General features: G+C 47.9%; 1 protein-coding gene across 2 annotated transcripts in view; it reads right to left on the reverse strand.

Annotated features, from left to right (window-relative positions):
- The window catches only part of LOC139061250 (major facilitator superfamily domain-containing protein 4A-like), a 457,040-nt gene extending 449,902 nt beyond the window's left edge, over window positions 1-7,138 (reverse strand). For both annotated transcript variants that reach the window (XM_070540958.1, XM_070540957.1), the window contains exon 1: window positions 6,383-7,138. In XM_070540958.1, the coding sequence (XP_070397059.1) occupies window positions 6,383-6,660 (278 nt within the window). In that variant the 5' untranslated portion in view covers window positions 6,661-7,138. The remainder of the gene's footprint in view (window positions 1-6,382) is intronic.
- Window positions 7,139-12,042: the final 4,904 nt, after the last annotated feature.

A 12,042-nucleotide genomic window follows, 5' to 3' on the forward strand; every position in this document is an offset into this window, starting at 1 on the left:
GCGTGTCGCACCTTCTCCTTGCTCGGGCGACGAGTCGGGCTGAGCTCGTTGTTACGCTGTCACATTACAGACATCTTTTCGCCTGTTGCACATGCGTTATTCCGGGTGTTTCGGCGCACACTTTCAAATTTTGACAAATTGCCTGCGGCTGACAGCAACAACTGTAGTTCACGAGCTAGTCTACTCAAAGAAGTGGGTGTTACTCGCACAAAAAAAAAAATGAAACGCGTATGATCGCGTACATCGCCGCTGCCGGCGCTCTTCACCACGCCAGTGTTGCCAGACGTTTCGCGGCTGGCAGGGCGCTGTTACTTCTATCCAGCAAGATGTCGCACCCGCCTATACTTTGAACGCCGTCCGAGGAGTCCAAGCACGATGCTGAAACTTGCTATCGCTGTAAACGATTCGTCCTAGTTTAGGGATTTTTTTTCTTTTTACAAATGATTGACACGTCCTTATACGTGAAAATGCACGGGGGCCGATCCCGACCATAGTGCAGTAAAAAAATTAAGAGTCGGACGCTCCTCCCTGCTCGCTTCACGCGATGAGTGACGCAGTTAAGTGCCGTGTGCAGTGACTCCGCCCCCTACCTCATCCCCAACTCGCTTATTAGGAAGACTGTCTTTCATCGACTTCAACTGGAGGTTGAACAGCCTTCCAACTTCTCGTTTTCCTCTACCTCATTCGCAGCTCCGGTACTGGCATCACCTTCGCTCTGTAATAATATCGTACACATATTGCAGACACGTGATGAGCATGTCGCAGGGGTTACATTACGAATATATTACAAGACATGTTAAACAGCAGACAAAACGGGCCTAACGACGAGTTCGGTCAAATACGTTCGACTCTGTTATACATCAGAACTGCGTAGTAGTATGCCGTTGTGAAAATTTTGTCGATTAAACCAGTGCTTGTTATCGTGCTGAAATAAAAGGAAAATTGTTGGAAAGCAGTTGAAAGACGGTAGCAGTGACAAAATTGTACGGTTAAACCGCCGATCCATCGTTCTGCTGCACGTACAACCGTTCGGCGGAGTCCCGTAATATATTTTTATACGCAAGAACAAGGACAGCGCCTCTCTCACCAGTGGCCGCGTTCGCATGTAATTCAGGTATACTGAGCCTCATTGCAACAGACGGCCTAGAGTGGGCTTGCTATACCGGTATATTGTCTGTCTGTTTTTTTTTTTTTTTTAGAAAGACCTCACAGGCCTGCGAAGAGGTGAAGGAGGCATGTGGTACAGTTTATCACAAAATGCAATCGGTATTCGTTATACGATCGGTATCAGCCTTAAAGCATCGATAACAACGGCACGTACTAAAGCGCAGTTACATACATGTCATTATACATTATGTCATTATATCGTACTTATCGTTTTTTTTTTGTTCCGTGTTTGATATATTCCCACCAAAGTACTGCGCATTTAAAGCTGTGATTCTGACTAGATTTTTATTTTGTCTAATGGTTTCTGTTGTGGCCCTGTAACCCGCTCTCTAATCACAATTCCTTGAAGAGGCTTGGTGGGCTATATAAATAAGTAAATAAATAGGGTAAATAAATAAATACACCAAATATATAAATAATTTTGAAAGTAAATAAATAATCTTGATAGTCGGCGCGTTGCATATATACGCTGAGCTACAATTGTTGCGGTCATCTATTCTAATCACCGCGTGCTTTGCCTCGACCATGAATTGGCTCGGAGATTGTGGGATCTTGTGGCTAAACAACGCATTCAAAGAAAGAAAGAAAGAAATAGAGAAAGAAAGAAAGAAAGAAAGAAAGAAAGAAAGAAAGAAAGAAAGAAAGAAAGAAAGAAAGAAAGAAAGAAAGAAAGGAAGAAAGAAAGAAAGAAAGAACGCAAGCCCAAAACGACTAGCAGCTGATTCGTGCCTGAACAGAAGCCAACAATGTTTATCTCTTCTCTCGCTTATGCGTTATATGACCTTCCGATCCTACTCGGGAAAGAAAAGAAAAAAAGCCATGGTTCTGTGAAAACATAGAAGCCTTCTTTATGCATCCATTCTTTTGCCCTTTAGGTGTACGGTTCGGCAGGGCGGCACACAAAGCGGTCGTATACATTATACACAAGACACGGACTCCGTGAGCGATACGATATGTTTACGTGTAGAGCCTGCCGTTATTTCTCGCGCTCGCAGTGGCATCCTAGATCGCGGCAATATCCAACCGACCGAGAGAGGTAGGGAAAGTAATTATGATCGCAGACACCTGGTTCGACGTTAATTATCCGACAGCCTTGGAATTTCGTGCCAGGATTTCCGAGGCGAAAGCGAACTTTTAGCGGTAAGTTGAGAGAACGCGGTTCTAAACCAGATCGACGTCGTGGTAGCAACGCTAGCACACTTTTATTGTAGTTTAATGAGGAACCGAAATTCAGGGAGGACTACGAGATTTGGGACGTCATGGCAATGACAGCATTGGTCTTGCGATAAAGTTAAGCGTTGGTCAAGCCAGAACGGCTTCTTCTGAATACATCGTGTTTCACCTTCCTGCGAGCATCTCTCTTCTGCTCTGAGTGAAACTTGTTGTATATAAGAGAAACACAAGGATAAGTTAAGGCTGATTGCAATTATATATATATATATATATATGTATAGAGAGAGAGAGAGAGAGACCCGTTAGTTTGCTTTCGGTATTGTATAAAATAATCACCAAGGTAATTTCCAATAGAATCAGGGTAACACTTGACTTCAACCAAACAAGAGAATAGACTGGCTTCAGTAAGGGGTACCCATATCCATGTCGAAAATTCATTTGATTCAACACAGACACTAAGTGCACAATCAAGGAGCGAAGGAAGCATGGGTGAAAAGCTTAACTAATATCTATAAAGGCTCCGCAGTTACCCTATTTAATCACGAAAAGTGCGAAAAAATACTGGTAAAAAAGCGGGGAGGGGGGAGGGGCAGGCAAGGAAACACGGTCTCACCCGTACTATTAACTCCATGCTTAGTAGTGTTCAAGCTATTAAACCGGAAAGAATCGGGAGTGAGGATCAACGGCGAATATATTAAGCCACCTACGGCTGGCAGACGCCGTTGTCCTATTCAGGAACGACGGGGGTGAGTTGCAACAAATGATAGCGAGAGAGATACAAGCATGAATAATATTTTGAATACAACATAATGATATGGTGAATAATATAAGGATATATTAAATGTAGACATGCGAAAGACAAAGCTATTTCTCACCAAACTGGCAAGACAACAAGGATTCATGATCGGCAGTCAGACTCTAGAGTATGTGCAAGCGCACGTTTATCTAGATCAATTACTCGCCGGGGACTCGTATCATGAGAAATTGACAGAAGGATAAAACAGAAGACAGAAGAATATACGGCACATATTACAAAATCATGACGGGGAGTTCACAACTATCGTTGAAATGAAAATAGAACGTTAAATCAAGGCATTCGACCGGTACTAACGTATAGGGAGTGGAAACTTAAAGATTGACGAATAAGATTGTGAAGTTAAGGACTACGCACCGAGTGATGGATCGAAAAAAAATTTTAGGCGTAACCTTAAGAGACAGGAAGACAGCGGTGTGGATTAGAGATAAAACGGGTGTAGCCCATATTCTAGTGGACATTAACAGAAAAAAAATGGAGCTGGGCAGGCCATGCAAGGCGTAGGGTAGCTAACCGGTGGACCATTAGAGTTACAGAATGGGCGCCAAGGGAAGGGAAGCGCTGCCGATGACGGCAGGAAACTATTTGGGGTGATGAAACCATAGAAAATTGGCAGGCGCCAGTTGGAATCAGCTAGCGCAAGACAGGGCTGATTGGAGATCGCTGGGAGAGGCCTTCGCATTAGACTGGGCATAACAACAACGAGCCACAGGCCAGCGCGAAGAAACGACATTCTAAAGTAAGCCTCGCGTGTGCATCCACTCAACATTATATAGCTGGCAGAAGTCTCTGCTTATTTCGCCGAAATGCGGACCGTCACGTTTCTGAGCGATCGCCTTCTGCGCGGAATACAAAATTCCTGCAACGGAGGAGACGAGTGCGGGCCTCAGCAGACGGTCGTCTGCAACCTTTCGAAATAAACAATCTAAACGTTCGTTGAAACAAATTGATTGATGTTTTTAATGTGTACACGCGAGCACCGTTCACTTGTGCTCAACAGAAAGCCGTAGCTTTCCCTCCCCCCCCCCCCCCCCCCTTGTGCTTGCTTCCCTTTGCCACGCGCGTGGCGCAAGGTGAAAAGAACTATACGGCGTTGATAGACCTCTCCCGGTCCACGTCACGACGAATCGGTCACGTGACCTTCCCGTAAGCACGGGAGTGTTTGGTGGACAAAAAAGCACGGCGCATCGCGCGTTGGCACGCGCTGACAGCTTCGTGTATCGCGGGTGTTCATGCTTTTATTGTGTTCTTGTGCGCCATCCACCTAGAGGGTTCGTTGTACCGACGAGTTGTTCCATGCTGGATGATGTTAATTTAGATAGCAAACGCAGGAGGCAACCGCCGGGACAAATGCGGTCACGTTCGCGTTTACGCGATGAAAAGAGCACATGCCACGGAGGCGGATTTTCAGTCTCTACTTGACGTATTGCATTAGATTAGTGTGAACTACGTGAACAGCGGTTTGCTACTGCAGCATCGATTGATGCCCCTGTCACACTGGCACTTTCGATCGCGGCTGTGACAGCCTTGGATGGAGTGCCGGCTGCTACACGGGCATAAAAGGACGGCGATTTTGCTCGATCTGGTTTCTCTCCGTCGTGATTGAGCTTCTTGATCGCCGTCGTAGGTGTCAATCGTCTGCACAATGCTCAGTGAGTTCAACCAATGGTCCGCACATGTCCCTCCGTGGCAAGACCGTATACACGCCTTAAGCGAACGGCACGATTCCACTGCTAGGTAAACATATATGTCGCCGAATCGCACGTTTGGCCAACACTTCGGATATCTTTTTTGCAGCCGTCTATGAGGAAAGGATCAGGTTTTACCGCTCGCTGCTGGCAAAGATCTCGGCGTACAACTGACGTACAGCTTATGGCAGCGAATGCAGGTACTCGGACAAATCCATCGCAGCAGATCCCGTGGTAGTCACGGCGCGTGGCAAATGTACTGCTCGACAGATCTTCGCACAGGTCTCTCACTTCGCTTTGGCACGATCCGTCACGTCAGGCTGTTTACGAAAGGGGGGAGCTCCATAAAAAAAATACTCTTATCTAAACAAACACATTTATCTCAAGAAAACTGAGTCGTCGTCCGCGTGCCAGAATGTAAGAATTCTCATAACATTATTTTGTTTCATTTATTTATATTAACCTTTTGGGACTCTTCTGTTTGTTTCTTCTTCTTGCAGACGGGCAGCACAGGTCAACTGTATGCACATAACGCAGTCAGCTGCTGTGACATGTTGGACGAATTAATCAGCTGAAATTATTTTTTCCCCCTTTTAAGTGCGCAACACGGGCTTCCCAATTTAAAAAAAAAGCATAATAAAACAATGCATTCGCGAAATATTCGCTACACCAAAAATCGAAGTACAGCGTACATATTTATAAAAAAAACCGAGCAGTTTCCTTCAACCGTATGGCGCATATGTTCGCCAGTCTCCGGTTCGAGTAGCGGTGCGTAGAAATGTGTTAGTGTGCGAACATGGAAACGGGCGTAGCAGCTGTGGAACGCTGGCGTGAAACGGAAGTTCCTGAAAAAGCGCCGCACATTTTCGCGTCGGCAGCCCGTTTGTGTAGTATGGTAGTGCTGCACCTACACCAAGCTGCTGACAGAGGCGACCGATTGAAATTACGGTTGTTGCCTCTCGTACATATAGATGCTATGTTCGTGCGGCGTCGAATGCATACGCCAAGCCCGAAAGCAGTTTCTCACTATACGCGCAATGTCGCCACCTGGCATGCCCGGCTGGGCGTGGGCGTGCTTAGCGGAAACTGGAGATAGCACGTGCTAACACGAACACGAGTCACCCAGATCGCGAAATGCACAGAAAACAAAAATAGCAGGAAACAAACAAAAAAGAAAAAAAACGGCCATTTCTAACAACTTTTGAAAGACGTTCCAATAATTCCCCCTCTCCCCCCCGACCAATCCTCATGGAAAGGGATGGATGATACGCTGACTTTTTGAATTGCCAAAGAAGCGGTAGGAAAGTAACTTTCAGCGTAAGTTCCTTCTATAGCGTCTAATGTGGATCATTCTCGTTGAAAAAACCCAGTGGCTCATGCAGCTTTGCACCAACGGGAAATATAAAGATCGAACAGATAGCTGGTTTGCATGACGGGAACGCCTAGACGTCTACGGCGGACACGTTCGCGCATCAAGGCGGTTCTACAAGTGGCGCTTGCGCGAAGGACCCGAGCTCTGAACGGTGACTAACGCACTGACCTTTCCACGAGGACACCGCCCGCGGCCGCGCCGAGCAGGATGAACAGCGACTGGCTGAAGAACACCCAGGACATTGTCGAGAACACGGTCTGGGTCTTGCAACCCAAATCCAACAGCGTCGGTCCCAGGAAGGCGACGCACATGCCGAAGCTCCAGAACACGAAGCACAGCGTGATCGTGGTGTGCTTGTGGCGCCAGAACAGGTCCAGAAAGTACTCGCGCTTGGACACGGACGACACGCCGTCCACCGCCGCCGCTCCACCGGCCGGTGCCTCCATGACCCCGCGAACGGAGACGGCCGGGGCGGGCCGTCGGAGTTGCCGAATAATAGAAGAGGAGCGCGGATTGCAGAGGTCCTGCGGCGACGGCAGAAGCGCTCCACCTTCGGGAGAGAAGCTCGTGCTCGGAGCGGCGGGTTCGGCCGATCCGCTATAACCGCATCGCTCGGCGGAGAGCACGCGCGCGCAGCAACGCTGGTCGATCAGCAGGGCCGTTCCGCTCCACGGACTGTCTCTCGGTCCGGCGCCGCCGAGCAGTGGGGCTCGCGCCGGCAAGAAGGAATCGGCTGCAGAGAGCCACTTGCGGCGGGCCGAAATGGACTCCCGCGCGACGTGTTTAGGGAAAAACCGACTCTCTCTCTCTCTCTTGCTTCTCGGGGCTCCCTAAAGAGGTGCGCGCAGATCGCGAGTAAAACGAAAAGATCGCGGGGGCAGGTCCCGCCCCTCTCTCTTTTCTGCCGTGGCGCTCGATGTTCCGTTTTCTATATCTTTTTAGAAGAGGGCTGTGGCGACATCTGGCGACACTACTTTCGATTAGCGCCGCAGTGGACCCCGGCTGCGCGAACGCTGCGACGGCGGAGTCGTCTGCTACTACTGCGCGGCCGCCCATCTCTGCGATGCATGACGTCACTAGCGCGCGCGCGCGCGCACCCCCACCGCGCCTCATCGCCTTTTGGCGTGAAAGATATGAAAGCTGCGCAACGTTGGAAAGAAGCTGTGAAGGTTATACTAAGACGTGAAGGGCGCAAAGGGGACGGGGGGGGGGGGGGGGAAGGGGAGGCGGCAGCGCAACTTATATCGCGGCGCGTGCGCTATCTTTGCTGAAGCACACTGGGTCATTCGTTATTCCGCGTCTTGCGCTCACGCCTTTGCAGGTTGATGCTTCCAGACGGGCAGGAAACGAAGTGCGGAACGTGGCTTAATATGCGCAGTTTTTCCGAAAGCCTTTGTTCGCTTGCTCCGGTGGAGCTTAACAGGCGTGTTAAAAGAAACCAGATGCGCTTACGGCGAATTGAATGTGTCCGATCGGAACAATCGCGTTATGAAACAGAGCCTACCTTTGCAGCGAAACACTCGACTAGCTGTGCCAGACGATTGAACGCCAACTACGGACTGTTCTCTTTTTTTTTTTTTTCTCAGTATACGTTTCATTTATGCACGAAGGACATCGAGGCGGCGGTACGTACCCAAACGAAAGATTACCGAACGCAGCACAACGTAGAAGCGATGACCGCCGATATTATTGGTTGTTCGGGGATCGAAGGCGAATATTTCATCGCCACGCGCCGGTTAGGTGAGCTTTAAAACGACTGTGCGGCTGCAGTTGAACTGCGAGGAAAATAATTGTGCAATTATAACGTGCGCGCTGGCCTTTACTTGAAGCAAACCTTTTGTGAAGCGTTTAACTAAATGCTACGCAGCCAAATTCGATGTGCACGACTGACATAATTTTCGTCCTACATGCAACGTCGAATGTCGTGAAACGTTTATACTTGTGCACCACACAAGTCGGAGCGTCGATGTCAGGCAATGCTCATCTTGACGCACTACTCCTTTGACAAGCTATGCCTACGTTCGAACACAATTTCAGACGGACGCACGCTGGCACGCTACGACACGAGAGTGCCGAAGTTATATATATATATATATATATATATATATATATATATATATATATATATATATATATATATATATATATATATATAAGGAATCGATCTAACGGGCATGTTGGAATCTATGCGTGAACGAAGTGTTCGTGCAATGGTATGCGATGAATTTATTGTCGTTTCAATTATCTTTCATAGTGTGTTACGGTCCGCGTTTTTGGCAGCGATGCCTTTTTTTCGATGCTGTCGCTTTTTCGGGCGTCGTCAGTGGCCAGAGTGACGCTCCGTCCACTTCATTAATGGAACCAGCCAGCCGTGGACGGTGGATGATAAGAGTCGCATAGAATCGAGCGATAGGCTTCACTAGAAAATCGTGCTCATGATTGACGCTAACAGTGTCCTTTCGAGCGTCTTATATCATTGTGGCTATGGCGTACTGCGTTTCAAGTGTTTCAGGAACGGCATTAGTTTCTATTTCTGTTGTGTCATATGACTAACGTTTCTTCATCCCTTTGCTTCCTGCTCAAACCGACGTGGTCAGCTTACTTGGGGCTGAAACCGCAGCGCTGGCCTGGGTCGGTATTTTGTAGCGATGCCTTTTCCGATTCTATGCTTTTTCAGACTTTTCGCGCTTGGCCAGTGGTCAGAGCGACGGTCTGCCCACATCATCAACGGGATCAGGCGGCCGTGTGTGGTGGATGATAAGAATAGCATAAAATAAGGCAAAAGGCATCGCTACAAAATAGCGGCCCAGGTGTCACCGCCCTCGTTGCTTCTTGCCACTCGAGATGGGACGTCCATGCATAGACTCTATATAAACTTAAAGAACAGCGAGGTTTCGTGTCCTCACAAGACGCCTTATACAACATATTGCCACAATGCCTTCAATTTACTTTTTTTCATAATTAACTCGGGAGCAATTACTCTAACTATTCGTTCTGGATATGAATTCCGGGGCATGTGGAACTGTACAGGGGTGGTTTACTCATACTCTTGTCATCCGCTTTCCAGGAATTTGGCACTAAAGCGATCTGGACCCGTGTGTTTTCACAGACGGCGGAAAGCAACCTTGAAGTGCGTTGAGAATTCTTCGAGATTGCGTGAAACTCCATCATGCAGCAGCGTCGTGGCAATGTACTGCACATAGTTCCAGCTTCACCTCTGCATTTAGGCAAGGGAATGCAGTTTTTACCATAGTAAGCAGGTGGAGACGGTTACTTCTTCCACGTACGTAGATTTGAAGCTCTTGGCATCTAACCGTGGTATCTAAATTAAACAAGAACTGTTTTTTTTTTCACGTTCGTAGCATACCTGTCGACTACAGACAGCACCTTGAAGAGCGATTATGTTCCATACCTGCATGCGGGTCCCAGGATACACAGACTATTTACTGGCACTTAATTTAAGTTAAAAATGGGATTCGACACGTTGTTTTGGCAATGCCGAAGGTGCAGAGCTCCGCTTCTACATCCATAATGCTCACGAAGTGTCGGGAGCCCGACTTCTGACACCTCAATTGCTCCTCCCAAACCACCTCCCGACAGACCCTCTGTTCGCCAGAGACCTGATTGGGTCAGCTGGCAATGTGGCATGCACACGATCGTCGCTGTCTCTCCCTCTCCACACCGTGCAGAACGCAACCAGAGAAGGGAGAGGATAGGAAATACGGCACGGATCGAACCGGTAAAGCTCGAGCTCATGCAGCACAACGACCGCTCGGCTTATACACCACGGCGCGTGTTTTAAGGCGAAACTTTCTTTGTCCCTTCCTTCCTCTTTTCTGGCCATGATGACAGCTGTCTTGCTCGATTATACAACTTAGGCCACCAGCTACGTGCCCAGTTAGGCAACTTAGGAACTCGGTATGTGCGATCGAGTGGGCATGTGCCGCTGAACGTAGGTCTCAGTGGCGTATAGCCAGAAATTTCGTTCGGGGGAGGGAGAGGGGAGGGTGCTTACGTCGCAGCTCGGCCTCATACTCGTAGAATTTGTCGGGGGATCAAATAAATGAACAATAACTGCATCGCCATTGCCAAAGATGCTGCAAATCAATTCTTGAACGCTACGCACAATCAACACAAGTAAAATATTCATTTTTTCATGCAAGAATGTACTCGTGTGTCCCAAAAATTGCGCTCGAAACAACTGATATCAATGCTTCAATGTTTTTTGTTGATTCAATAAGTAAAGAAGAGATCACACGAACTTTAGAACTATATCAGTTCGAAACCAGCAAAGCAGTGCATGCAGCTGATATGAAAAATGTAAAGCCTGTGAAATGAACAAGTTGAGGACAAATATTTTAGTGAGACTGTCATTCAAGAACATTGTTCACATTATTGTACATATGCAACGGCCAGGGAAAAATTTCAACAACAATGTCCTTTGTTCCAATGTATTGTGCAGCAGCAGCTGTCACCGGTCGTGTATTGTAATTGCACCGAAGTTATAGTCGCAACAGAGAACACCTATAAAAAGCCGTTCTGCAAAATATACGAGGGCGAGTCATATGAAAGTGAGCCAATGCGAATATATGACAAACGGGGTACTCTATTTAAAAGTCGTCTCCATGAGAATTTAGGCATTTGTCCCACTGACTAATGCCTCGCGTGATTCTCGTCTCATAAAACCCCTTGGGCTGCTGCTTCAAAAAGTCTGTAACTGTCTCTTTCACGTCATCGTCCGACACGAATCTGATTGCTTTGGAGCTGTTCTTCAATTAACCCACAATGCGCAAGTCGCAAGGCGAAAGGTCTGGGTTGTATGGCGGATATTGCAGCGTTTCCCACTTGAACTTTGCCAGTTTTGTGCTAACCACATCAGCGATGTGGGGACGGGCATTGTCGTGGAGCAAGATGACCCCATTCGCCGATTTTCCACGTCGCTTGTTCTTGATTGCGACACGCGGCCGATCCGACGGTTAACAATATCGGAAACGATTGGGAGTCTCTACAGGTTTAGCGAATTCGATCAGTAATGGCCCCTGGCGATCGAAAAAAGAAAAGGCAACAACCCCTACCGGCGGTAATGATGGCCTTTGCTTTCTTTGGGGTTGGTGAATTCGAATGTTTGCACTGTAAGCATTGCCGTCGTGTTTCAGGCTCGTAGCAGTGGCACCATGATTCGGTTGCACACAAAAAGTCGTCGCCCTCATTGCGATACTGAATCAGACAAGTCAAGGCAGCGCCGAATCTCTCCGTCTTCTCGCGGTTGTTTAAAATCTTGGGCATCCATTGCGCATACAAGAGCCGACAACCGAGATGATAATGAATTGCGGTGTGAACCGAACCGTGACTGATGTTCACACGCTCTGCCAGTTCATCGATGCTTACTTTCCGTTACTGTCTAATCAGCTCCATCAACCTTTGCAATTGCGTTGGCAAATTCAAAGAAGGACGGTTCAAAGAAGGACGTGAAAGTTGCAAAAGATGTTCCAAGACCGGGCCAAAGCCACCATGCAACACAAAGCATGGTGGCTTTGGCCCGGTCTTGGATCATCTTTTGCAACTTTCACGTCCTTCTTTGAACCGTTTGCTCCATGTAGGGGTTGGAGGACGGACTTCGGGATGAAAAGCAAACTTGGGAGTATTTATTCTACATTATATACAGGGAGAGGTGAGCGTCAATTAACAGTCGTACAGACATTACGGGCCGGCAGCAACTCGGACGCTGCGGCCCGCGGCAAGAAGTTCGAGTTGCTGCCGGCCCGTAATGACTGTACGACGACTGGTACATTGACTCTCATCTCTCTGTATATAATGTCGAATAAATC

Source organism: Dermacentor albipictus, chromosome 6 (assembly GCF_038994185.2).
Source record: "Dermacentor albipictus isolate Rhodes 1998 colony chromosome 6, USDA_Dalb.pri_finalv2, whole genome shotgun sequence".
NCBI classification, from domain to species: domain Eukaryota; kingdom Metazoa; phylum Arthropoda; class Arachnida; order Ixodida; family Ixodidae; genus Dermacentor; species Dermacentor albipictus.